The 27,647-nt window shown below is 41.4% G+C and overlaps 2 protein-coding genes across 3 annotated transcripts in view; one reads left to right on the top strand and one right to left on the bottom strand.

The window, feature by feature from the left end:
• Window positions 1–1,240: 1,240 nt before the first annotated feature.
• Window positions 1,241–4,239, top strand: LOC102793916 (caspase a-like). 2 transcript variants are annotated; one of them, XM_035915848.2, is made up of 7 exons: window positions 1,241–1,277; window positions 1,805–1,836; window positions 1,987–2,160; window positions 2,259–2,478; window positions 3,559–3,690; window positions 3,791–3,900; window positions 4,024–4,239. In XM_035915848.2, exons 1-7 carry the CDS (start codon window positions 1,271–1,273, stop codon window positions 4,120–4,122), a joined length of 774 nt encoding a protein of 257 aa, XP_035771741.2. In that variant the 5' UTR covers window positions 1,241–1,270; the 3' UTR covers window positions 4,123–4,239. The 2 variants fall into 2 exon arrangements, with proteins under 2 accessions (XP_035771741.2, XP_035771740.2); XM_035915847.2 differs by lacking the exon at window positions 1,241–1,277 and having other exon boundaries at window positions 1,727–1,836.
• Window positions 4,240–19,071: 14,832 nt separating this feature from the next.
• The window catches only part of LOC102794208 (protein NLRC3-like), a 29,895-nt gene continuing 21,319 nt past the window's right edge, over window positions 19,072–27,647 (bottom strand). Inside the window, exons 7-9 of the mRNA XM_087831065.1 lie at window positions 26,700–26,873; window positions 20,412–20,458; window positions 19,072–20,263 (exon numbers count right to left, since the gene is read on the bottom strand). Coding sequence (XP_087687191.1) covers window positions 19,734–20,263; window positions 20,412–20,458; window positions 26,700–26,873 — 751 coding nt within the window. The 3' untranslated portion in view covers window positions 19,072–19,733. The remainder of the gene's footprint in view (window positions 20,264–20,411; window positions 20,459–26,699; window positions 26,874–27,647) is intronic.

The following is a 27,647-nucleotide window of genomic DNA, read 5'->3' as shown; positions in this document are numbered from 1 at the left end:
TCTGAAGCACTTTGGGACTGTAGAAAATCATTATATAAGGATCTGGATGTGGCAGGATGAGCTAATCTGATGTTAACCAGAATTTCATTGTTTCGTGTGTCCCCCCCCTAATATTCTAAAGTTCTGTGCCACAATCAAACTGGATACATAAATCATGAGCAAAAGAAAAATTCAAAAGCAACCCAAGAGTTTCTACAGGCAACAAAACTGGATATTTTTCACCTGCATCCATTAGTTCACTTACTTCACTTACTGCAACACAACATTAAGCGATGGCACAGGTTTCTAGACTTCAGACAGTCAGTGACTGCAAAAAAAAACAAATGTTGCTCTGGTTATCAGAAGCAATCCTTATTTTAAAATTCATAGAGTTTGTCAAATGTCTTTTGAGCCTCTGAAAAGGACTGTACGAAACTGTCTGTAAGTCCTAAAAGGTCCATGGACAATTAACTGTCGTGGCGTCAGCACTGCTTCACAAAACCCAGGCGTGCTGCCAACAGAAACTGTGCTGTGTGACATTTCTAGTTTTTCCGGTCTGAAAACATCCACGGAAAAAGATTTACTTGGCAGAAAACCAAAACCATCAACATAACACCTCTGACATCCATAATCATGACCTGTACACTTGTTTTGCATGAATTTGATGTGCTAATCTGAACCAGCAGTTCATTGTCTTCTGACTTTGTTTTCTGCTTTAAATTAAACAGCTACAAAATAGCTAGAAGGAGTTTCTGCTGATAGTTTCTTCCTGTTAAAAACGGGTGGGGTCACCAAGTGATTCTTCATCGGGAATTGTCTGACTGGTCTTTGCTTTTTTTCTCATATCTCGTGGTCTGTTGCTTACAATAATTTGTTTTTTGCATTAACAGTTGTGAAATGTCACTATATAAATATAACCGACATTTATTTTTTTGCACTTTTGTGTAATTGTAATTGTGATTATAATTGCAGTTACCAAAGCAAACAATCTAAATATACAACAATAAACATATTTAAATGCATTTCTTCTTTATGTAATCCACTTTTCTCAGGACCATAAACTGCACATCAACACATATGATATTCAGTAATTTGTGATTGAGTTTTGTTAGGTTCTTAGATGTGGTGACTAGTTTTTCATAAACTGAAAACCGACCTGTTTTTTTACACGCAGAGAGAAAATAACCAACCAATGAACATGATTCAAATCAGTCACATGAGGGCGGGTGAGGCATTTACATTCCAGCATAAATGCTATTAGACTGGGCTCATATGATAGAGCAAGCGAACAATGGCAGGTAAGTGATGTTATAATCTTTAATGAGACTCTTTCTTAGATTATATATTTCTCCTTTGACTATTCCAGCATGTCTTCTTCATTCTTTGGCACTTAAAAGACCAAAATGTGAATTATATGTATCATCATGTTTCTTTTATGCTTCCTATAGAGAAGGAGTTTGCCAGGTTAAGGGCAGAGTTTATGTCAACTGTGTCACAACAAAATCTTAAACAACTCCTTGAAGCACTTGTCACTGATGGTATTTTGAATGGTTTAGAGAAATAATCCAAAGTAGAAGATAATCAATCCAGAGCAGATAGGGTACGCTGTTTCACTGACACAGCAAAAGAACAAAACAAAAATGGGATAAAGCCTGCAGGATAATAATAATAATAATAATAATAATAATAATAATAATAATAATAATAATAATGTACTCTTCGCTGCATGTGTCCACTTTTCCATCTGTGCAGAAAACTGAGGATTTCTGTAAAATTCGTTTTTCTTCAGCTGTTATTGTAATGCATTTTTCATGTTTTCTCTCAGACAGCACAGATGGTGGGAGACGCGGTAATAATGTATGTGTTGCATGTGTATGTGTGCCTGAGTAAACAGCATTATACTGTATTTTTAAATGTTTGATCTCTAATACACATTAAAATGATTTGTTGTTTTTAAAAGTAATGTTAGAAACCTAATCAATTCCTGTAAATAATTTTGTCTTTTAGAAATATCCAGTGACTGAAGAGTCCATTTCCAAGCGTGTAGCCCTGCTGATCACTAACAAAACTTTCAATGGGTATTCAACCAGACATGGAGCTGAGAAAGATGAATATGAAATGCACTGCATGCTTGCAGATCTGGGTTACGATGTGGTGAAATATAGGAACTTGACTGTAAAGGTGGTTTTAAAGGCTAAAAATAATTCACTTCTACTTTGACATTTCCCAAAACTGAGAAAATGATACATTTATTTATACAATTTTTTTTGATTTTACAGGAGATTGAAAAAGCTCTACAAACGTTCTCAAAACATCCACATCTGGTCCACACGGATAGTGTGTTTGTAGTTATCATGTCTCACGGATCTCTGCAAGGTGTCTGCGGCACTGACTGCAAACCTTTCGAAATTGAAAACATTTACAAGAGCCTAAACACAGAGAATTGTCCTGCACTACATAACAAGCCCAAGGTGATCATCATCCAGGCTTGTAGAGGAGGTGATTCCCATTCATTCATCCTAGAAATTTCAAGCTGCATTTACAGTTACAGTTTCATATAGAAATGGCGTGAGCTTAAATGTCCTATAAGCAAGTTTTTCGTGGATGCATTATTATGTTTGTTTCTCTGAATGGATGCTCACACTTTGTGTCTGATAGAGTTTTTTAGGTATTTACAGGCTACGTCCACATGTTCCCGGGTATTTTTGAAAACGCTGATTTTTCTATGAGTTTGCACCTTTCGTCCACACGTAAACGGCGTTTTCGGTCACTGAAAACGGAGATTTCTAAAAACTCCGGTCAGGGTGGATATTTTTGAAAACTCAGTTTTTGCATTTACGTGTGGACGAGAAAAACTGAGAAAACGCAGCGTCAAAGGTGTGCGCATTTCTTGACGTCACACTGTGCGCCACGTTATTGTTTCGGTGAAATGAATTTCTACAATACTGTTACTGTTAATTGTCTCTGCAGTGTTTAAATGCTTACATATACACACACAGTTACTGTCCCTCCACACATACGACTCGGTTCTGCTTCTCTGCCCCAGCTTTGTTTACTTTTTCCGACCGAGGCTTCTAGACTTCTGATTGGCCAACATTTCTACACGGTTAGGAATATAGCGCCACCTGCTGCTTTGGCATGTTCCTAGCAGCGTTTTCCTTCATTTCTGCCTTTACGTGTGGATGGGATTATTTTTTAAAACGAAAACGGAAAATCTCCGTTTTCAAAAACACCCGTGGACGTGTGGACGTAGCCTCAGTCTGAAGATGGCCTGTTTCACTTCAATCAGAGCTCGTTTCACCACATCATAGTTCTTCACAGAAACAGCTCAAATGACTATCAAAGGCTTCACACAGGAATTTTTATGCAACATATCAATGTAAAGCTGACATTCTCAGCTTAATGCTCACATTTATTTTAAAGCTATGAATATCTTTTTGGAATAAGGCTGCCATTACAAAAAACATGTCAGTGTTCAAATACAAAAAGAGTATTTGCTGCAGGATCACTGCTGACCTGTAAGATGATCAAGCTAAATATTATTACATATTTCTGGGTAACCCTGTATGGTTGTTTTAGGTCAGGCGGGTTCGGTGGTTTTACATGATGAAGTTTTAACCACAGATAATACCACTATTGGAATAAACATCGAGACAGATGCTGTGGTACACAAAGAAAAGGACTTCATCTCTCTTCTGTCCTGCACCCCCAGTGAGTGTTCCAGTAACAAGTAACTCCAGCCTTCAGTAACGAGTCATTGATACTGACCAAATACCAGCAACACAAATTGTCTGTTTCTTTTGGCTTGCAGATACGACTTCATACAGAGATGAGTCATATGGCTCTTATTTTATCCAATATATTGTTGAGGTATTCAAAGAGTTTGCTGATGTGGATCACATTGAGGAACTGTTCAGAAAAGTGAGCTCAACAAGTGAATTATTTTATTTCTTCATTTGAACTCCATAAATTGGATAGGCTAAACGTTTTGATCTAGAAAAGACAACAGTCAGTGATGAAGCTGCCTTTTTTTCAATCCTAAAGGTCATGCAGCGCTTCGAGGAATCTGAGTTTGGTGAAATTCAGATGCCAAGCAAAGACAGATGTACTCTGACAAAGAACTTCTACCTGCTTCACTACTAAAAGAAGACAAGTCTCAGCAATGGTAAAAGATGATTGCAGGTATACTTGCTCTTCTGCTTTGGGGTTTGTATTTTTATTGTTTGGTAAATGGTCTGTTTTTGTACTGTGTGTATAACAGAGCAGGTTTAGTGATGAATGAAAAATGTTCATATACTCTCTTCTTTTAATGCCTTACCAAGATAATGAGTGATATGTATAATTGAAATATTCTAAATATGGAAATTAAGTCTAAGAGAAAATTATGTTTTATTATGTATCTTTTTAAAGCTTTTTTTTTTAAATAAAGAAACTTTGATCTTTTTTCTGGCAAGTGGGCAGAGGAGGTTTATGATTCCAGGTGTTCTGTTGTTGTTGTTATTTTTTTTCATTCTCCTACAGATAAAACTGGTATAAGTGCAACCTTATAATGTAGAAGTCTCTCTGTTTAATCTTTCAGCATTCACCTGTGTTATGCCAACAGCGAAGCTTTGTTTGTAACTTTGTATTGTGTTTCATCTTCATGGATAGTAAATAATGCATATGTTATTAAATTGACTAATATTTGCAGATGTGTAAATATGAATGTCTACATCTGTTTGGCATGTGTAGTAAACATGTAATTCTTTATTTGCATTGAGAATATTTCTTCTTTGTATTTTTTGTAGTTAGGAAGGAAAAAGGCCTTCTACTTTACTTTCAGTTTCAGTCATCATTCAATGCTGTCAGTCCCTACAGCACGTTTAGCTTTTTGCCACTTCATGTAGAGATTCACAACCAAGGGACAGAAAATGTTATATTTATTTAACACTTGATTATATCATGTGCAACCAGCAAGCAGAGGCTGTTGCGTAAAAAGAAATAAATAAATTACACCCGATGGACATGTGTTTTTCCTCACTTGTTTGAGCATCACATGCAGCATGTATCATTAGTTATACTCATATAGCTACACAGTCCTCAACACAGTTATTGATCCAAAGGGTAGATTCCTAGTTTTAAATTATCTACACTTAACAAAAAGCTATGTATTGTCAGTATATATGGCCAGTACATGAGAAACTTTGGTCTTTACGATGCATGGCGCTCCCTTCACCCCAACAGTAAGGAATAAGCAGCTCACTTGTGAGCTGCTTATTTTTGAGCCCCGTCAAATAATTTACTTCCTAGGAAGTAATATAGTAATTAATAAAAGTGTTGTGGAAGGTCTTAAATAAAACTGCTACTATTAGTTAAACGTGTCTTTTAAAGTGTCAGGGGAGACATTAACTAAGGAACACATACAGGAACCAGAAAGCAGAACTCTAATAAGAGAGAAGGATGCGACACTGAGGATGTGGAAAAGTGGGGGAAGAATCTGTCTGACAGACAGCTCACCCAAACAGAGAAAAACATCCTTGCTAAAGGATTTAATTTTGCTGTCACACCGAGACAAATCCCACTAGTGGAGCTGATCACAGCCACAGAAACAGCAATTCGAAACAATCTCAAACGCATGACGATGTAGGTAGGAGTGAGTTTCTTGGACTCTGCTCTGTGGGGAACGAAACGTGTGGAGAGCCATACCTTCTATCCCAAAGCATATTCGGGTGCTGGAATCGGTTTGCGATCTGCAATGTGCTTGTTGTAGTCCTTGGTGCACAGCAGGGCAGCCTGGGTAGCCTGCGACACCCACCGACACCTGTGCAGGTGAGCTTGGACTGAGGGCATGGAATGCTCACCCTCAACTGTGGGAAACAAGGAAGGTTGAAATCCCAGGGAGACCTACGATAAGATAAGATAAGATAAGATAAGATAAAACTAAACCCTGCTTAGCTCCTCATGTCCTTGTCTTGTCTCGTGTTTCTTATTACTTTTCCCTGGAACACTCTCTCACAGTCTGTTCTCTAAAACCTAAAAGAGGAAATATGGATTGGATCAACTGGTCCCTAAATGCAATTGACACCCCTTTCTCAACGAGAAGTTTGAGTGCTGAAGATATCTACCTATTCGGAACCATGGTAACAGGGTTCTGGCTGATCGGAGCTGGCTTGGCCCTGACTTATCGGAGAATTAAGAAAGTGGAACCGGCTGTTCAAACCCCCACAAGGCTGCCCGCTGGGATTGAAACGATGGGAGAGGCGTGAGTTTCTCAAAATGGGCTGATTGAGTCAGCACGGATAAGATCTTGGAGAGGCTACGGCTGCTGTGAATACTCAGAATAAGATCTCTGACTGCAGACTGGATACATCTCGAAAGGGCTCGCTCGAATAACATCTCTGGGCACAAATTGGATGACATCTCGGGGAGGCACACTGCTGTGAGTTCTCAGAGTCGGCTCCTTGAGCACAAGAAATGACAACATCACAGACAACATCATAAATCCTGATGGCATGACGTGGGCATAGACCCACCAAAGCAACACTCAGCTCACCTCATTCCAGGCGCTTGTCTGCTGGAGACCATGAGCCTTGTTAGTCACACATTAGCACCGTGGTAGGAAACAGCCTCCATCATTTCATTAGATCTGAATTTGGACTGTTTCCCTCTGGATGAACCAAGTCTGTCAAATCTATTGATCCAACACAAACTATCAAACACATTGGCTCACAGTCAGATTGGCTTTGTATGGATGGTGTAACAGGGGGCTGGGAAAGGATGCTGAAAGCTGAATATAATACAGAACAATAACAGGACATATAATCATGTAGCAAACATGACCTTCAACAGGCACACTTCTATTATTCATGATCACAAACACAAAGAACTTGTGCAGCCCTGATATCAGCCCTAATATATGAGTGTGTTTGCCCAAAGATTGAAACAGCATCAACATGACCAGGGCTGTGCAGAGAGGTTTAAAGGGGCGGGTGCTCAAAGTTAAAAAGGGGCACATTGAACCAGGCTGAATAACAACAACACACATTCATCAAGAATCTAATATGGGCAACAAGGCAAAGCAAACGTAGCCGATGTTTTACCTGATGGGTACAATGTTGCTGTAGAGGGGTTGCTGCTGATAGTGCTGGAGGGCAGGGCTGTGTTGAGCTGAGACTGTAGACATTAGAAAGTCCATAGGAGAGATGGTAGCTGATTAAACAAGTATCATGAGATAATAACAAAATGCAAAGATTGGTGACAGCACTTGGAACCATAAGACAACAAAAACTGTGAGAAATAAACTCGGCTCTGCCTGTGAATCACTCTGCTTCTCTTCTTCCTTCCATCATCTCATATATCACTCTCCACTTGCTGCCTATCTGAGAACAAGGCACAACTTGTTATTGCAATAAACTATAATCTAATTATCCACACCTAACAACTCCAGCACTTAATCTATAATAAAATGATGACAGAAAAATGTTATAGCTCTGCCTTTAGTAGCCTCACACAGCTCCTACTGTTTCCTCCTCATGTCCTTACCAGACATGTCTGCACAATGTTATATCATGAGTAATATTTTAAAAAAATTCATATACATAAAACACACACATGCACACACAGTGACATTTTAGACCTTCTTCAGAATACTGTATATACTATGGGCATCACGGTGCTGATCCAGAATCCTTACATTACTATTTATTACTAGAGCTACAATAATAAAGCAATGAGGAGGGGGAAGTAATAAATATGAAATAATGTATTTATGATGATTCCATTTGTTTCACTATCCACTCTGTGCAGGAGCAAAGCTTATTACATTTTTAAACAGATACAATAATTTTACTGCTGTAAAATCCAAATTTTGTCTTATTTAAAATAGAAATCTAATATAATCTGCTTCCTGATGTATGTTCTTTAAAATACAGCGTGTGTTTTTTAATATATTATAATTATAATATTGCATAATTATGTGGACATGCATATTAGATCGTTTTTAGTGAAATATAATCCCCCCAGAGAGGCAGGAAAAGCCCGGAAACTTACTTTAAAACTAAATATGTTCTAAATACTTTAAAACTAAATATGTTCCCTAAAACGGTGACAGAGCTACAGACCCATGACAGCCTTACACAGGTAGCCAGCAGCTATGACCAGCTCTACCTGTGCAGTTAATAAAAGGACAGGTAATGTTTGTCACGCTGTTGCACACACAGCACGCTCGTTTGTTTCAACTTACCAACGTGTACATAATAAGCTAATACTCCTGTGTGCTATACACTACAGTGTACGCTGTACACCTACTTACTGGTTTTGTCGCATCAGTCTGTGTCTCTGAGTTAACTTGTGTTTCTCCTACAGCTCCGGACCGCAAAAAATGCGCGTGCTCTTTGTGAGCTCGTTCCCGGCTCGTAACCAGCGCGTTCTGCTGTCAAGGGCGATCATTGGTTAAATGTGATCATGTGACTGATGCAAGCCAGATCCTTTTATTTAGCAAAACTGTGATTAATAGTTAAATATTATTGTTGAGGGGCACAGACAGGACTCCACACGCACACACACATAAAAAAAAATAATATATATTTTTTAAAAAGTTGCCTCAACAAAAGGGCACTTTGGGCACCCATCAGGAAAGGGGCGGGTGCTCAAGCCCCTCTAGCTCCCCCCTCTGCACGTGCCTGAATGACAGCTGTAAGAAATCTTCTCTCAGCCTTGTTTGGCAGAAGATCCCTGCAACAAAGATTGTAGCTGAAAGATGACGTGTGTAAAGTTTGCTCTTTGGGAGGGTTGAGGCTGTTTTTAGACCTTTGATAGTTTCCAATCCAGTTCTGAAAGACAGAAATAAAAACAACATCATTAAGATCAGATCATGGAGCTGTTTCCTGCCTTGTTTCTATCTTCACATTACAAGACTTTACTACAATAAAGATGCTAACATGTATCTGTAGCAACAACATCATTGGATCTAGAACAACTGGAGCCAAACCAGTGGCCTCTGCTGGGATCACTGGTGAGCCAACACTTCCTTGTTGGATGCAGATTTCAGGGCTTCCTTTTGCTCCTCCGTTATAACTGTTCTCTCTTCTCAACAAATGATGACACAAAGGAATCAGCAGTGACAAAGATGATGCTGAAGAGAAGCACACATTTCACACATATAACAGACCAGTCCAGTTACACACACCTCTGCTTGACATTAGGCCTCAAACAAAGACACAAAACACTAACTTGACTCTAAATAGAAGAAACGAGCAGCTTTTTCTGTTCTGTGCTTATTTATATTTGACACACATGCTTCTCTTTGTGCAAACACACATTGCACTATAAGGGTAACCTAGCACACAATGATTGGACAGCACAGTGATGATGCTGGGAGATCCTATACGAAGCAACACAGAAACACTGAGAACAATGAAAGTAAAACCTCCAAAACTGATCATATTGAGATAAGTAGCCTACCTGGTCTAGATTAAGACAAGCAGCTGGGACCGGTTGTCACAGCTTTTGTTCAGTTTGAGTGTGTGAGCGAAGAACCCAAACGCAGGCACTGGCTGGGATGAGAGAGAGTTTTATTTTCCAGCGGAGAGACAACGAACAGAAGCATGGTTGGCCAGGATAGAAACTAAAGAAAACCTTAAATGGGGAAGCTAAACTAAACATACCTTAAATCCTAATATGCAGGGAGAAACACGGGACGACACACAGGTAACAAGCCGAGGGCAAATGGACGGACCAGTAACCAGATACTGACGGAACACGAAGGGCACGCTGAGCACAGCGACAGAAACGACATGAGACATGACTGACTGGGGAACATGACAAACGATCGTGGCTCAAGAGTTGGGAGTTCGTCTTGTAATCAAAAGGTTGCCGGTTCGAGCCCCGGCTCGGACAGTCTCGGTCGTTGTGTCCTTGGGCGAGACACTTCACCCATTGCCTGCTGGTGGTGGTCAGAGGGCCCGGTGGCGCCAGTGTCGCCTCAGTCAGTGCGCCCCAGGGTGGCTGTGACTACAATGTAGCTGCCATCACCAGTGTGTGAATGTGTGGATGACTGGTTGTGTAAAGCGCTTTGGGGTCCTTAGGGACTAGTAAAGCGCTTTACAAATACAGACCATTTACAACATGCAGTTAATTTGTCTTTGATATGCTGCTCAGAGATGACTGTCAAAGAGCTACAAAGGACAACAAAAACAAAGTGCTTTACATTTACCATTTTACCAAACACAAGGACAGAACTAAACTTACACTAAACATGGAGGCACTGGAACAAAACCTAAGAAGTAGAAATGCCAGAAGAGAAAACTAGAAGTCTAGAAATACAAAACAGAAACCAAGGCAGAAACAGACATAAGCCATCATGAAAACAAAAGTAAAAGTACAAAACTCAAACCACTGGGTCACCAACCCAGGACCATGACACCACTGCTGTGCCAAAAAGTGATCATCTGACAAAAACTGGGGCAGATTTATTCAGAGCACAGTCTGTCCTGTGATTGGCTGGAGCACACAGTTGGGGGAGGGGCTAATAACCTCTTTAAAACTGTATTATGAGTACAGAGGGAGGAACAAATTTCTCCTCCTTAGACAGCACCCTCTGCCTCTCTCCTGGTACTGATGCTTTCTGGACACATTTGTCACTTTGAGGTCTGTGCAGCCTGGATCTGCTCCAGCATCTGCTCAGAGAATGAAAGTCACGATCCGATTGGCTGTGAGCAGCATGTGGGAGCAAAGCTGGAGCACCTGAGGACAGGTTTGAAGAAGCAGGCAGTCAGTGCAGACAGAAAGCCTCAGAGCTTTGAAGGAGAGGCTGCAGGAGCCCAGAGCATAGACTGGATATCAAACATGGCCTGTTTGGAGTGAGTGTATTTGGAGCGGATGGTGGAGCGCTCAGTTTCTCAGTGGATTCATGTTTCAGTCCTGGACGTTGATGCTATTTTGTTTGAAAGCACTGATGAAATGAAATTAAACTAAATGGACTTTTTCTCCTTTATTTGTAGGAAAGTGTAGGAGAGCAACAGATGAACAAGCGTTACTGTAACAGGAAACACAAACACGTCATCAGAGGATCTTTATGTTCATCATCATCACTGTTTCCTTGTTCTGTCACAAACACTTCCTGCTCTCTCTCTGATGGATCTGATTGGCTGTTTCATTCACAGGAGGTCAGGGTGTCACACAAACAGCTTTAACTGCACAACGACAAACTTTAAATCATCTACAGACAAACCTGTGTGTTTGATTTATGAAGAAATAATAAAGAAGTGTGTACAGCTGTTCATAAAGCAGCTTCTCACACAAACTCTGACACTCCAGTCACTTTAATTCCTGCAAAGCTGCGTAATAAAGAGCTGTGACTGCTATGAGCTGCTTATGATGACTGCATGAAGCTCTCAGCTGAAGCTTCTTTCATTTATTTTAATGTTAATGTTGCCTTTTTAAGTCTGTGTGAGGATTTTAATGACACACATTAAAGGAGCTTCTTTGATTAGAACCAAATTCATGTTGATTTTCAGCCTGAAATGATAAAAACTTTAATAATTCTGTTTATAATCATCAACCTGGAGACTAATGAAAAGTATAATAGTGATAAAAAGCCTTTATTATTGAGACAGAGACAACACAGAGCTGTTGATGACAGTTTGACATTAACTGAATTCAAAACAAAGTGCTCTTATTGTGAAAATCTGCCTCCTGCTTGCTTCAAATCATTTTTATTTATTTTTTAATGTCACAGTGAAACATTGAGGCATTAATCTGACACAGTTTCACTTTGATTTGTTCAGACTGAGCAGAGAGAAGTGGCTCTCTGTGTGCGCACTGCTGATAAACAGAAGCTCATTTCTGCTCTGTTTCATGAAAACAGTGTTATAGAGGAACAAGAAGTACAGCCTCTAAACTCTCAGCGTGAGGACTAAGTGAAGAGTTTCAGAGCAGAGAGTTTTGGCTCACAGCTTTTAGCGTCGACACAAATAGGCGATTACACACTCGTTCTGAGAACATCTCCACCTCCTACAAACAAACTCTCCTACTAGCAGCTGTCACAACCACAACAGGCAGAAGACGGGATTTCTTCAGGTCAGATTTCATGCAGTTTGCAGTAAATTGTGTGTCACAGACTTTGTAGCTCACATTTGTGTGACTCTTTTAAATCTTCTCCTCCTGAAAGTGAAACTCTTACAAGCACACAAGGACACAAACTGCAGCAGGTTAATGATTGATCTAAAGCAGGGGTGTCAAACTCCAGGCCTCGAGGGCCGGTGTCCTGCAGGTTTTAGATCTCACCCTGGGTCAACACACCTGAATCAAATGATTAGTTCATTAACAGGCTTCTGGAGAACTTCAAGAAATGTTGAGGAGGTCATTTAGCCATTTAAATCAGCTGTCTTGGATCAAGGACACATCTAAAACCTGCAGGACACTGGTCCTCGAGGCCTGGAGTTTGACACCTGTGATCTAAAGGCAGCTGACCTTTGAGCAGTTTACCTTATTTCTCTAAGCACAGATAAATTTTGGACTTCATCAGAAATGAATGTAATATCACTGGGATCAAGTGTAAAGTGACACATAGAAGACTTTTTTTTAATAATACTTAAAACATGGTTATCAAATAGAAACACAGCAGAAGTCCAAATGTTGCACTTGAATACAGAGAGCACAGAAATGATGCAGGAATCATTTAGTTCCACTCAGAAATATGAACGCCAGGTTAATCAGACGATGGACTGAAGATGAATCAGAAACTATTTCCATGTTTTTCCTTCTTAATCATTCAGTCAAAGAAGAGAAACTGGATGCTTATTACATTTACAAGAGTTTGAACAAAACATAATTTGAATATGAACATAATTAAATCATATACAATCTGCAGGAAATGTAACAGTTCTTGTTGAGTTGATGTGATACAGTCTAGTAACAGTGGTTCGCTGCCTTAAAGGCAGATGACTCACAATATCACAATATCAGGTGAGATTCCAGACCAAGGGAAAATAATTAGGGTGATCTCAGGAAGAGGCAGAGAAACATAGACGTGTTGGACCTCACAGTCATTTTGAAAAGATAAGAGTGAATCTGTCTTCATTCATCTACATGGAAATATAGAACTAAAAACCAAACCAATAATACAACCAAATCACTCCCAGTTCAGGACTTCGGTTATTTACAACATTTGAAACAAACAGTGTAGCTCAGTCAAAACAGCCCAAGGCCAAGTGAATGTGCTGAGAGGGAAAAGATAATGATTAATGATTTATTTAAAGGTCAGGGTTAGGGGCTAGGGAAACCATTATGTCAATGAGGGTCCTCACTAAGATAGCTGAACGGAGTTGTGTGTGTACATGGTTACATATCTCTGTGGGGAACAAGAGCCCTCATTGGGATAAAAATGGAGTTTGAAGGCATTTTGGTGTCAGGGTTATGGTGAGGTTATGGTCAGGTTTGGGCTCAGGGTTAGAGTTAGGCATTCATGTTTGATGGTTATGGTTAAGGGAAGTGGCTCGGGAAAGCATTATGTCCTCACTAAAATATACAAACATGACTGTGTGTGTGTGTGTGTGTGCTTTCGTCTAATGTCTATTTAGTGCTGACTCTCTGCCATCACACACATCACTGCTGTGTGGGGACTTTCACCTGCTACTGTCGGTGTTGTTGTGTAAAAATCCTTTTCTTTTAATCGGTCCTGGTCAGTGTTTAGTGTTCTCTCTGCCTCCCTCATGTTTGGTCTCTGTGTTTCTTATTTGCTCTGTCTCCCCGGTCAGCTGTGTCCCCTGTCAAGTCCATGTCTCAGTGTTACATTTCCTGTTTTACTTTGAAGGTCTGTGTACTGAGTTTTGCTCCCCTTGGTCTTGTCGTGTCTGATTTCTCCCAGCTGCGTCCCCTCGTTATTCCCCAGTGTATTTTAGCCCTGTGTTTCTCTGTGTCAGTGTTGGGATGCCCTCATGCTGTGTGTCTGGTCCTGTTTGTTTTGTTAGATTTTGCCCAGTTTAGGTTTTGTGTGGTTTTTCTGTTCAGCAATAAAGCTGCTTTTTGACTTTCGCTCCCGCCTCAGTTGAGTCTGCATTTGGGTCCTTTTCCTGCCTGCACACAGCCGTCACATGACACAATCTCTCCTGTGTGAACATCGTCAACAACAAGTGATGCTGTTAGACCTGTTTTATTGGCCTGACAGTGGGATGTCTGTGTGTTTCTGAGAAGCTGAACACAACATGAAGATGTTTGTTTTACTTTTTGCAGAATAAATGTTTTAAAACACAAAGTTCATCCAAAGAACACTGCTTACTGACAGTATGAGTCATTTTTGTCAGAGTCTTGGAGGAGAAACCGACTAACTCTGCACAAACATGGTGGACAAAGGTGATAATGACACATTAAAGAAGAGAAGTGATTAACACAATATGGCTGTGATAAGTATCAGGTGAGGTTGACTGCAGAAAAATGTGCATTTGTTATACTTTGAGAAGGGATTTTGATGAAAACCACTGGTGTGCCCAAACATAACACGCAGTAACACTGATAAAATCGACTTTGTGTTGAAGCACACAGCCGGCTGTATTTCAGACAAAGTTCCCAGAATTCATGATTTAAAATACAAATTTCTGTGGATGAATTTGAAGTGATTACAACATAATCCTGTGCAGATGTGACCACCTGCTTTTCCCTGTGTGGATAAGTAATGTCTGTGTAGCACTGAATTTAAATCAGTCACACAGTCAAACAAAAGCTGAAGCTCTGTTAGCACCTCGTGCTGTGAACAAGCATAAGACACTGAGAAAGACATTCAGAACAGCAGATCTAGAGTTTTATGGTATGACGAACGCCTCTCTCTAACATTTCTCATTTATAGCAGCTGTTCTCTTACTCATCTGCCTCCCTCCTGCTTCTGTGTGTGTGTGTGTGTACATGTTTACATGTCTCTGTGGGGACATTTTTGAGACTCAAATTTTTGTTTGAGGGTCAGAGTTACAGTTGGGTTATGGTTAGGAATTTAAAACAGTATGGCTCAGTTTACTTCTCACTGAATTTGTTCTGACTCTAAGTCGGCTGTGCTGTAAACTTTAGGAATTAATCTAAAAAAGGAGAAACAACCAATTCCAAACAACACGTCTCTCTGTCTGTCTCAACAGAAGAGTAATTTATCATTTTTGTTTTTATCCTTTTCCAAAAGGAGACTATATTCTCAGATCATGAAATTGTTAGAATATCACCTCAAATTAAACAATTCCACCTCTCAATCAGAGTTTCACACTTTATTTACAGTCACACATAACATGTCGACCCAGCGAGGGGAACTTGTATTGCCTGGATTTATTATCCTTCAAACTTATCTCTGTATATAGTAATTATATTTGATGTCATGTGTTATAAATTTGTATTAAAATACAACTTTATGTAAGATTTATTAGAGGCTTGATTTTTGGGGGTGGGACTTTATTGTCCAGTTGTTAACAAAGGAGCATTGACACAATGTTCCTCCTAACTCGTTGTCGTCACTCGTATAGTACCCCACTGATGGGCCGGACTAGGCCGTCATTCAATGACAAAAAATAATCCAAGGTCTCTATTTGCTAAAATACATTCATAACAAAGAAAATCCCTACAAAACACCCCAGAAAATTAACAGTGTATCTGTGGCGAGGTGTGGTCGATGGTGCGGCTGCAGATAAGGCAAACGCACCTGCAGGTCATCCGCAAAGACTGAACTGGGTCCTGTCGTATTGCTGTTGGTGGAGCTGGTAGCAGGGGAGCTGCAGCTGTGTGTTAGAACAACAACTGTATGTGTAAATAAAGTTAATGCTGAACAGCATAAACCTGTGGTTGGTGACGCTGTCACCAAAATATGTCAGTAAACAATCATTTACTGACAGCATGTCTGATGGAAATAAGTGCAGATTATGTATGAAGTATAACTGCACACAGTAACTGTATTACAATAAGGACTTAGCAGCGCCCTCTGCTGGAGTGTTTCAGTACTGCGTTAACTAGAATACACCACCTCCTCCTCCTCCTCACACCACCTGCTACAGCTCTACTCTTCTATGACTACAGTCATCCACAGCACTGATGTGAGGTCACATGGTTCATATGTAAGGAGCACAGAGACGTCCTAGCAGCTGACCTCAGGTCAGTTTAATGACTGTGAGCAGCAGCTGTGTTATTGTCACTGTGACAGGGAGACACTCTCAGACACAGCGCTCATGTCAGCTTGTTCTCATGCAGGAGGATCAGGAGCTCCATGTTTGTCTTTGTGTTTGAATCATGATGTGTTTGTGCCATCAGAGTCTGTCATGAGTACTCAGGGTTTCCCAGCAGCTCTTCTGGATGCTGACGAGGACTCCAACCTCATGTTTCACCTCTCTGAGCTTCTGATGTCTGTGAACACTTGTGTTTCTTCTCTGGGCTCATCTGGACAAAAACACCTTTCTGTGTTTGGCTCCAGCCTCATTCTGACTGACAGGAAGTGTGTTATCCATGAGCTGCACTTCTGTGAGAAAGTTTCCTGCTGTGTTTCCTGTCTGTGGACAAACACGAGTGTTTCAGCTGAGGACTTGGTTCCTTCCACCTGTCCATACAGGACATCACGCTGTCTTTTCTCTTTAAATGCAGCTCCAGGTCCTTCCACGTGCTGCTCTGTATTTGTGCAGTTTGTAGTGTGTCCTGGGAAACGTAGCACACATGGTGTTCTTCTGTTGTTTCCTCCTTTCACTGAGTGTGAAACACTGACGCTGTGCTGTTGTTCACAGAGGGGAGCTGATTCTAGCTGCAGCTGGACTCTGTCATCTAACTGAATGTGTTGGTGCTGATCACGGGGCTCTGAGGGGGGAGCAGCAGGAGGACTCTGGATACTGACGTCAGTGTATCTGTGGAAGCTCACACAGCGTGTCTCTGTCATTCAATATTGTGCTATATATTGTATCTATGCAAAGATGAACAGACTGTGTATTCACTGGTCTCTGTGCTGCTGACTGCTTTGCTGCAGCTCTGATGTCATCATCACTCCCTCCTCCACCCTCAGCAGTCCCAGCATGCTGCTGTGGTGCACCCCACCCTCACTCTACACCTGAGCCATAGACCACACCCTCCACCTCAATATACACCACAGTTTTCTCTGCTGTGGAAATGAGATCAGGAGGAAATCATTATTATTATTATTTAATAAATACTCACATTAATGTGGGCTTATTTGTTTCATATTAGAAACATTAGTTGAGTGTTTTTAGTATAAAATGGTGAAAGTCCCTCTTTTTGCTCCTCCCCTCACCTGTGGATGGACGGTGCTGTTACCGTGGTGACAGCTTGGATGTGTTTCAGTCCTGCCTGGTTATCACTGCAGGAATCTTTACTTTCACATTTATTACAGGTAATAACTCTGATTTTTCTGTGTATTATGAACTAAATGTATCCTGATACACACAGAGATGGATGAGCAGAGGTCACATGATGAAAGAACAAACATGGAGTCTTTGATTTATTTAGATATTTATTGATGAATGCAAACAAACCCTGACACTGAACCATCGTCCAGCTTTCACACAACAAACCTGATCACATGACCTGCTGACCCAAACAGTGAAAAGCTCCATGGCAACAACAACAAACAGCCTCACATATGTTAACAGAGGCTGTTAGAAGCACAGAGTCTTTACAGTCTTTCTCCTGTTTGTACACAGATCTCTGCACATCTTCATCACAGTTACTCACAGACGTGCAGAGTGTGTGGATATCAAAGCTAAGTTTCCACCATGTTTGTAGTCTGTACTGGGACTCATGGAGCATCTCTCTATGAGCACTCAGTTCTTTAACCAGTGAGTCCCAGTTTAACCAGCAGCCTTCACATCACACAGACATGGAAACTTAATATTGTGGAGACTAACATTCAGTGATCATGTGTTCAGACTCATAATGATTCCTCTCATAAATCCTGATCTTTGTATTTACTGTGTGTTGGATCAATAACTGAGATTCATCGTATCACACAGCTGTGCTGCTGCTGCTGGTGATGTCAGCACATCTGGAACAATACGAGGTATCTGCTACCAGACTGAGCAGGACGTGAGACCTGTGGACTGTTTAAAGCTGTCCCTCCACAGCTCACTCAGACCTGATCCACACCTTAGTGATATTCTCTGACTTCCTCAGTAGAGACAGAAACCATTCAGATCTGGGACGATCAGCTGACTGATGATGTCACACAGACTGTGTTTTTCAGGAACAGTGATTCTGATGTGAGCCTGCTAGCTGACAGCAGACCTGATGAAACCACATGTTCACATCTGTGAGGACAGACTGGACTCTTTGACTGCACCTTGGTTCTCCTCAGAGGTCTGTACAGGAGCATGTCCACCCCCACTGAAGATCTCAGTCACTGTGAAACATAGAAAGCTGCTTGTGTAGCCTCTGCCTCACATGTAGATACAGCTACAGGTTTCTCTGTCAGTCAGACTGAAACAGTGTCCTGATGCTGCATCATTCAGCTCTGTGCCCCAGTCAGCATCACTGTGAGCTACCAGTGTCAGTGTTTCTGCCCTTTTCCTGTAACACTACACTCAGCACAGGCTCAGCTGCTATCCAGTGTTGGACTTTGGCTTCAGCTGCTGTGATAGATCCTCTAACATAGATCAGCTCTGCTACATGTTGTTAGATAAGTGCAGCTGCCTGTCATGTCCTGATGTTTCTCTGGCTCAGCAGCTTCTCCATCAGAGGTTCACATGGAGCTGATCCAGTATCTCCAGTAACTGTGTTCTGTGCCTCACTGGTTCATCCTTCTGTCTGTGTGACGTCAGTCAGATGTTGAAGTTAAACTCTGTAATCTTCACTGTGTCACAGAGTTCAGTGAGTCCCGTTATTCACAGTATCAATCAGATCATCAGAGAACAGCTGATCAGCAATCAGTGGTGCCAACAGCACCTCCTGTGGTGAGAGGATGCAATAATGCAATGTAGCATTTTTACACTCAACACTTCCAGTCATGGAAACTGTCTGTTGGATCTGTTTGACGTTGCTTTCTTGTGTTGCTTTCTTGGTTAGAGTTCCTCACAAATGTCCAGATTATTCTTCTAATGAGGCGTCGACCATGTTTTCAGTTCTTTGGAAGAAAACATCGCCCTTTGCCATCCTTACTTTTCTTTGACTTCTTCAAATGCAGCTGAACTCCAGCTGGTATTTTATTGGACTTTGCAGCTGTTTCTGGTCATCAGTTCATTCCTGCAAACCTCTGAACCTGAACAACAATGATGCTGCATTGCTGGCTGATCCCAAAAGGTTGATTCTGTTCATCTGGACGTTTTCAGAAACGTTTGCTCACTGATCAGGTGACTTCTTCAGTCTCAGCTGACTGCAGCTTTACAACCTTACAAACAGCACATTTGCACAATGACTGAAACCAGCAGCACCTGATATATATGATACTAATATAATACATATACATATATAATCCATACTAATGATGAAGGAACTGAGCTCACAGTCCATTGTTCATTCAGTGAACTACTCAGTTTATTTTGGGCCTCAGAAATGCTCACTCTGTTTGTACATCACTGTCAGCAATAGACTCATTCTGCTGTGTGGACAGGAACACATGTGACATCACTTCCTGTTTGTTTGTGACTGAAGAGGAAGAAGTTTACAAGGAATCATTTAGAAGAGTTTCAAACATCAACTGATTGAATCCATGAATCTGAAAACGTGTTTGTGAGTGAAAGAGACAGACATGTACAGACTGAACTATCTGTTCAACAGTCAGAGTGTTTCTGTAACAGGAGACACTCTTTACACCCCACTCAGCACAGGGACACTGAGGAACCAGGAGACCAGAACCTAAACCCAGGATAAAGAGTTTGAGTGAATGTGGTGTTGAAGGTGTGGAGGTGGATCAGAGTGTCAGAGGAGACTCTGTAGAAGGACAGAGTACCAGCAGGACAGTCCACATACACTGCTGCTCTGTTAGAGACAGAGGAGGAGGAGGAGGAGATAGGCGTGTCTCTGTTATTGTGAAGGACATAACGAGGACCATCATCAGAGCACCTCAGACTCCAGGACTGATCATTGTGTCCAAACAAACAGTCATAACTGCCTCCTTTCCTTCTGATGCTTCTGTAACTCACTGATATAAAAACGTCTCCTCTCCACTCGACCTCCCAGTAACAGCGACCAGTCAGACCATTTCTACACAGCAGCTGAAGAACATCAAATCTGTCTGGATGATCAGGATATGACTGAACCTCCTCCACACGTGTCACCTTCCTGTTGTTGTCAGACAGTTGGAGCTTTGTGTCCACTGTGTTTGTGTCGATTGTGAGTTGACAGGAATCTGATGGAGAGAACAAACACAATCCAGCTGCAGTTATTGATCCATCATCTGTTCATTGATTGACACTTTGATGATGACTCCTGACATGATGAAGATGGTTGAATGTGTGCTGCTTTGTTTTCATGAATCCCATTAAAAACACACTTACACTTCCTCAGACCTGGTGTCAACCATCGGACTCCAGCAGGCTCCACCCTGAAAGGAGGAGGGGGGTCAGAGCAGCACAGTCAGCATGCACACATGGACATTACATGGCTCTCATACACACACTGTTACACACTGAGCTCAAAGCTCGGCTCCACTGTTTTATTCAAAGAAATCTACATTTATTTATCAGCACATTTAAAAACAGCTTGAGCCAAAGTGCTGCACAGAGTAGAGAGAAAATAGGAAACATACACAGTAATTACTATAAAGACTCGTCAGAATTGAAAGCTACAGAGTACAAATGTGTTTCCAACCGGGTTTTAAAAATGTCGAGTGTTGGTGACGACCTGATGTGAAGGGCGACTGTTCCAGAGTTTGGCTGCAGCGATCGATAAAGCTCACCTCTGTTTTTACGTCTAGTTCTGGTCAGAAGCTACTTATCTGCAGACCTGAGGGCTCCACTTGGATTACTTTGTTAAAGAGAGATAAGATGGAGCCAATCCATTCAGAGATTTAAAGACAAACAACAAGATCTGGAAGTGGATTCTACCACGTACTGGTAACCAGTGGAAGAAGCTGGAAAAAGCTGGTGATGGGTCGTCTAGCACAGACCCACCGCTGGAACCAGACAATTCATGAGGGAGAGAACTGTGACAGCGCCGTTCCTTCACTTGACCTCAGTCGCTCTCGTCTGCTCCCTCGTAACACTGCTCTTTATTGAGGTTACATGAATATGCATAAGTTCATTAACATATGACGTCTTACACAGGTATGAACAAAGAGTACCAGTCTGTGCATAGTGTAGGTATGTGTGTGTGTGTGTGTGTGTGTGTGTGTGTGTTTGTGTGTGTGTGTGTGTTCCAGATGTGACCCCAAAGCTGGTGCTAAGAGTCCAGCGGTCCCTAACAAATGGCTCTTATACTTAAGCAGATACAGAGTAGGTGTCCTCCTACACCATAAATCAGTAAGAGAAGGTACGACCTCTCTTATGACCCCAAGTTGTTTGTGCAAAACACACACAACTTTGTTTGTGTGTGTTTTGCCTCTGTTCAAAGATGGTCGCTCACAGTGGACATAGATGCTTCTTTCACTCCTCTTTCAAACCATCTGTCCTCTCTGTCCAAAATGTGAACATTGGCATCCTCGAAAGAGTGACCTTTGACCTTAAGATGCAGATGGACAGCTGAGTCTTGTCCTGTGGAGGTGGCTCTTCTGTGTTGTGCGCTTGTGAAGTGGCTGTTTGGTCTCTCCGATGTAGAGGTCTGGGCATTCCTCGCTGCTGTACAGCAAACACCACATTGTTAAGTCTGTGTTTTGGCGTTTTGTCTTTCGGGTGAACCAGTTTTTGTCTGAGTGTGTTGCTGGGTCTGAAGTACACCGGGATGTCATGCTTGGAGAAAACTCTTTTTCTGATACACCGGCTACATAGGGGATGACAACGTTGTTGCGTCTGTCTTTCTTATCCTCCCTCGCTGGTGTCTGATCTTCTTTTCTGTGCCTCTTTGCTGACTTTATGAACGCTCAGTAAGGAGAGCCGCATGTTTTGAGTGCTTCCTTTGGATTATGCCCTCTATAATCCTCTATAATCCAGTTTTGAGTTCTCTCCCCAGACGCCTTAACGCCCACTCACATCCTGGGCCATCTGACCTCAGGAATTTACATGACAAGGTGGGGCCAGGCTTCACAATGAGCTCACCCGAAACCCTGGCTGATTAGGTCCCACACCCGCTTTCACACCTTGGCTCATGTGATTAGAGGATCATCAGGAGGTCCTTTGTCCCTCTGTGGGGGGAAACTCCCACTAGGTTTAAAAATGGGACTCTCGGCCATTTGACCTTAGAACTGAAGAAGCTTCTCGGATGAGAGGTGAAACGTCTTCAAGCAACTTAAAGAAGTCCAGATGGTTTTCTTTGCAAACTCCTTTGACTACGATGACCTGGATGACTGAGAACCTTCACAGACATAGGTTGCTGTTATTAGCTAATACTAATTTGAGGTGAATTAGCATTATCCGCTTATGCTAACAATGTTTTTTCGTATTTTTAACAATATGAGTACCTAATGTGAACTCTATTTTTCATTCAATTTTAACTTTTCCCCTACGATGTGAAGAGTTAATGCTAAATAGGCTACCATTAGTGGCTATGCTATTTTTAGGTGAATAAGCATTGGCAACTAATGCTAATACCATACTCTCTTGATTTCTAACAATGTGAGCGGCTAATGCTAAGTAGGGTGCCGTTATTACCTAATGCTAATTTATCCGCTAATGCTAACAATGTTTTTCTTACATTTTAAAAATATGAGTATCTAATGCTTATACTATTTTTCCTTCAATTTTAACAATGTGATGTGTGTTACCGTTAATAACTATTGCTAATTTGATGTGACTTAGCATCATCCGTTAGTGCCAACTCTTTTCCCTTGCATGATAATAATGTGAGCAGCTAATGCTAAGAAGGCACTGTTATTAGCTAATGCTAATTTGATGCGAGTTAGCATTACCCGATAATGCTAACACTTTTCCCTTCACTTTTAACATTGTGAGCAGCTAGTGCTAGGTAGGCTGATGCTAGCAGCTAATGCTAATTTGATGTGAATTAGCATTATATTAGTCGGGATTTAATGCTAAGTAGACTGTCATTACTGGCTAACGCTAATTTTAGGTGAATAGGAATTGGCAGCTAATCCTAATACCATATTTTCTTGCTTTATAACAATGTGACCAGCTAATGCGAAGTAGATTGAGGTTATTAGCTAATACTAATTTGAGGTGAATTAGCATTATCTGCTTATGCTAACAATGTTTTTTCTTACTTTTTAACAATATGAGTAGCTAATGTGAACACTACTTTTCATTCAATTTTAACTTTTCCCTCGATATAAAGAGTTAATGCTAAATAGGACGCCATTAGTGGCTAATTCTAATTTTATGTGAATAACCATTAGCAGCTAATGCTAATACTATATTTTCTAATTTGACCTGAATTAGCATCATCCGTTTATGCTAATTCTTTTCCCTTGCATTATAAAAATATGAGCAGCTAATGCTAAGAAGGCTGCCATTATTAGGTAATGCTAATTTAATGTGCGTTTGCAATATCCGCTTCTGCTAGCAATTTTTTATCTTACTTTTATTACTTTTTAACAATAGCAGCAGCTAATGCTAACACTACTTTCATTTCAGTTAAGCCTATTTAGCATTAATTAACTTTATTTAGCATTAAGAAGTTTATGCTAAATAGGCTACCATTAGTGGCTAAAGCTAATTTTAGGTCAATAAGCATTGGCAACTAATGCTAATACCATATTCCCTTGCATTAAAACAATATTAGCAGCTAATGCTAAGTAGGTTGCCATTATTAGCTAATTCTAATTTATCTGCTAATGCTAACAATGTTTTTTCTTACATTTTAACAATATGATTATCTAATGCTTATCCTATTTTTCATTCAATTTTAACTATGTGATGTGTGTTACCCTTAATAACTATTGCTAATTTGATGTGAATTAGCGTTATTAAATAATGCTAATTATTTTCCTTTGCATTATAACGATGTGAGGACTTATGCTAAGTAGGCTGCCATTACTAGCTAATGCTAATTTGACGTGACTTAGCATGATCATTAATGCTAACTCTTTTCCCTTGCATTATAACAATGTGAGGAGCTAATGCTAAGAAGGCTCCTTTTATTAGCTAATGCTAATTTGATGTGAGTTAGCATTACCCGATGATGCTAACACTTTTCCCTTCCATTTTAACAATGTTTGCAGCTAGTTCTAAGTTGGCTGATGCTAGCAGCTAAAGCTAATTTGATGTGAATTAGCGTTATACTAGTGAGGAATTAATGCTAAGTAGAATGCCATTAACGGGGGACATGGACCCGTACAAAGCCGCGTCATATAACGTGCGGAAGGCGGTGAAAGAGGCGAAGCAGCGCTACGGGAGGAAACTAGAGTCACAACTCCAACAGAGTTACTCTAGGAGCCTGTGGCGGGGACTAAGGACAATAACGGATTATAAAGCACCAACAACCGGTATGACGAACACGGCCGTGACTCTGGCAGATGAGCTGAACACTTTCTATGCTCGCTTCGAGGCTGTAGCTAAAGTCTCCAACGATGCTAGTGCTAGCGGCGCTAACGGCTGCAGACAGGAAGATACTGCCAGCACCGGAAACGTGCTCGTCATCTCCGAGCATGAAGTAAGGAGAGCCTTCAAGAGAGTGAACACCAGGAAAGCAGCAGGACCAGACGGCATCCCAGGTCGTATCCTCAGAGACTGCGCATACCAGCTAGCTCCTGTGTTCACTGAGATATTCAACATCTCTTTATCTCAGTCGGTGATCCCCACATGCTTCAAAGAGTCCATCATTGTTCCTGTCCCAAAGAAACCCCACCCTGCTTCTCTCAATGACTATCGCCCTGTAGCCCTCACCTCAGTAGTGATGAAGTGCTTTGAACGCCTGGTCAGAGACTTCATCATTTCTTCACTACCAGACACACTGGACCCACTACAGTTCGCTTACCGTCCAAATCGTTCCACAGACGATGCCATCTCTCATCTCCTCCACACATCACTTACTCACTTGGACACTAGAAGGGGGAATTATGTTAAAATGCTCTTCATAGACTACAGCTCTGCATTTAATACCATAATTCCCTCCACACTCACCACCAAGCTGGAGCATCTGGGACTCAGCTCATCTATGTGTCAGTGGATCTCCAACTTCCTAACTGGCAGACCACAGGCAGTAAGGATGGGCGGACATGTCTCAGCCTCCACCACTCTCAGCACTGGAGCCCCCCAGGGGTGTGTTCTGAGCCCCCTGCTGTACTCCTTGTACACATATGATTGTGTGGCCACTACCAGCTCCACCACCATCATCAAGTTTGCTGACGACACCGTCGTGGTGGGCCTGATCTCTGACAACAACGAGACGCCCTACCTGAAGGAGATCAGGAATCTGGAGAACTGGTGCCAGAGGAACAACCTCCTTCTAAACGTCAGTAAGACAAAGGAGTTGATAGTGGACTTCAGCACTAAGCAGGAGAGGAACTACCAGACCCCCGTCATCAACGAGTGCCCAGTGGAGAGAGTGGACAGCTTCAAATACCTCGGAGTTCACATCACGCAGGACCTGTCATGGTCCTGTCACATCAACACCGTGGTGAAAAAGGCCCGACAGCGTCTCTACCACCTCAGACGCTTGATAGACTTCCGACTGCCCCCCAAGGTGCTCAGGAACTTTTACTCCTGCACCATAGAGAGCATCCTGACGGGAAACATCTTAACCTGGTTCAGGAACAGCACCATGCAGGACAGACGAGCTCTACAGAGGGTTGTGCGATCAGCTGAGCGCACCATCCGCTCAGAGCTCCCTGACCTGCACTCAATCTACAGCAGGCGGTGCTGGACCAAGGCCAGGAAGATCGTGAAGGACCTCAGCCATCCCAACAACAGACTGTTCTCTCTGTTGAGGTCAGGAAAGCGATTCCGCTCCCTGAAGACCAACACAGAGAGACTGAGGAGGAGCTTCTTCCCGCAGGCGATACGGTCTCTCAATCACACCACCACACAGGACTGACCCACACATATAGTTCTTACACACACACTGGACACTCTGGACATTGTTTTCACTTCATCACTTAAACCACTTTAAGCATATTTGCACTGCACAAGACACTAAATAATGTGGATTGCACAACACTGGACATTATATTCCTCATTTCCAGTTAATATTTGTACAGCTGCTGTTATTGTGTGTGTGTATATATATATATTTATATTTCTTCATACATTCTTATATATTTCTATACTGTGTATTTTGTTGTACAGTTATTTTATTTTCAACTTTAATTTATATATTTTATCTTATTCTTTCCCAGTTAAATTTACCCTTCATTCTAATTTGTGTTGTACAGTTATCTCATTCTTAACTTAATTTTTATATTTTATTTTATTTTATTCCTTCCTGGTTAAATTTACCCTTTTTTATTTTCATATTTATTTATTTCCTATCTTATTCATAGCCTTCTCTTTTTTTCTTTAGGTCACGAGCAGTTGTCCAAGCATTTCACTGCATATCGTACTGTGTATGACTGTGTATGTGACAAATAAAAATTTGAATTTGAATTTGAATTTAATGGCTAATGCTGATTTTAGGTGAATAGGAATTGGCAGGTAATGCTAAGTAGGTTGGAGGCTGCAGGAAACAAACAGGAAGTGAGTGAAGGACACAGGAAATGTTTCGATCTCTTCCTCCTCTATCAGACATTCTCTCCATACCTGAGAGTGTCCAGTCTCCAGCCTGGATCCTTCAGTCCAGCCGAAAGCAGCTTAATCCCTGAGTCTCCTGGATGATTGTAGCGCAAGTCCAGCTCTCTCAGATGGGAGGGGTTGGAGCTCAAAGCTGAGGCCAGAGAAGTACAGCCTTCCTCTGTGATCATACAGCCTGACAGACTGCAGACACACAAAACAACAATCCATCTGTCAACAATCATTTTCTCTTTGTCACAATAACATCTATCCATTTACATCCATTCAATGTAACTTTATGTATAAGTGACAATTCCCAATAGACATCAACAGTCATCTCAAGCTGTTTAACAGTATAAGGTAACAGCCTACAATATAGAGCGAAAGCCCCAACCATCAGACAATCCACTGTGAGCAGCACTTGGTGATGGTGGGAAGAAGAACTCCCTTTGACACAAAGATCCTCGCAGTGAAAACAGGATCCAGGAGGAGCATCTACCATGACTGGTTGCAGGGTGAGGGGAAAGAGAAGACATGAGCTCAGAGAGACAAGAACAACACACAAACTAATGAGAGAGAAGACAAAAGTTAAGGACATGCAGTAGTGACATATAAAAGCACCAGGAGTGAAAAGAGGGGAGTGGAGAAGAAAGCAGAGCATCATGGGAAGTCCACCAACAGCCTGAGCCTATAGCAGCATAACTAAGGGATGGTTCAGGGTCACCTGATCCAGCTCAAACAATAAGCTTTATCAAAAAGGAAAGTTTGAAGCTGATCTTCAAAGTAGAAAGGGTGTCTGTCTCCTGAACTCAAACTGGGAGCTGCTTCCACGCCAAGTCCAACATAGCCAGGCTGAGTCGTTAGATTAGTCCAAAGTCAGAAAGTCATTATTTGTGTCAAATGTAGAAATAACTTAAAAAATCTGTAATGAAAACAGAAAGAGTCAATAAAAGCCTCTTTAGAGGGTCACCAGTTTAA

Source organism: Neolamprologus brichardi, chromosome 3 (genome assembly GCF_056152115.1).
Source record: "Neolamprologus brichardi isolate AB-2024 chromosome 3, ASM5615211v1, whole genome shotgun sequence".
Taxonomy (NCBI): Eukaryota; Metazoa; Chordata; class Actinopteri; order Cichliformes; family Cichlidae; genus Neolamprologus; species Neolamprologus brichardi.
Note: the sequence above shows the minus strand (reverse complement) of the source record. Positions and strands in the feature narration are given on the sequence as shown.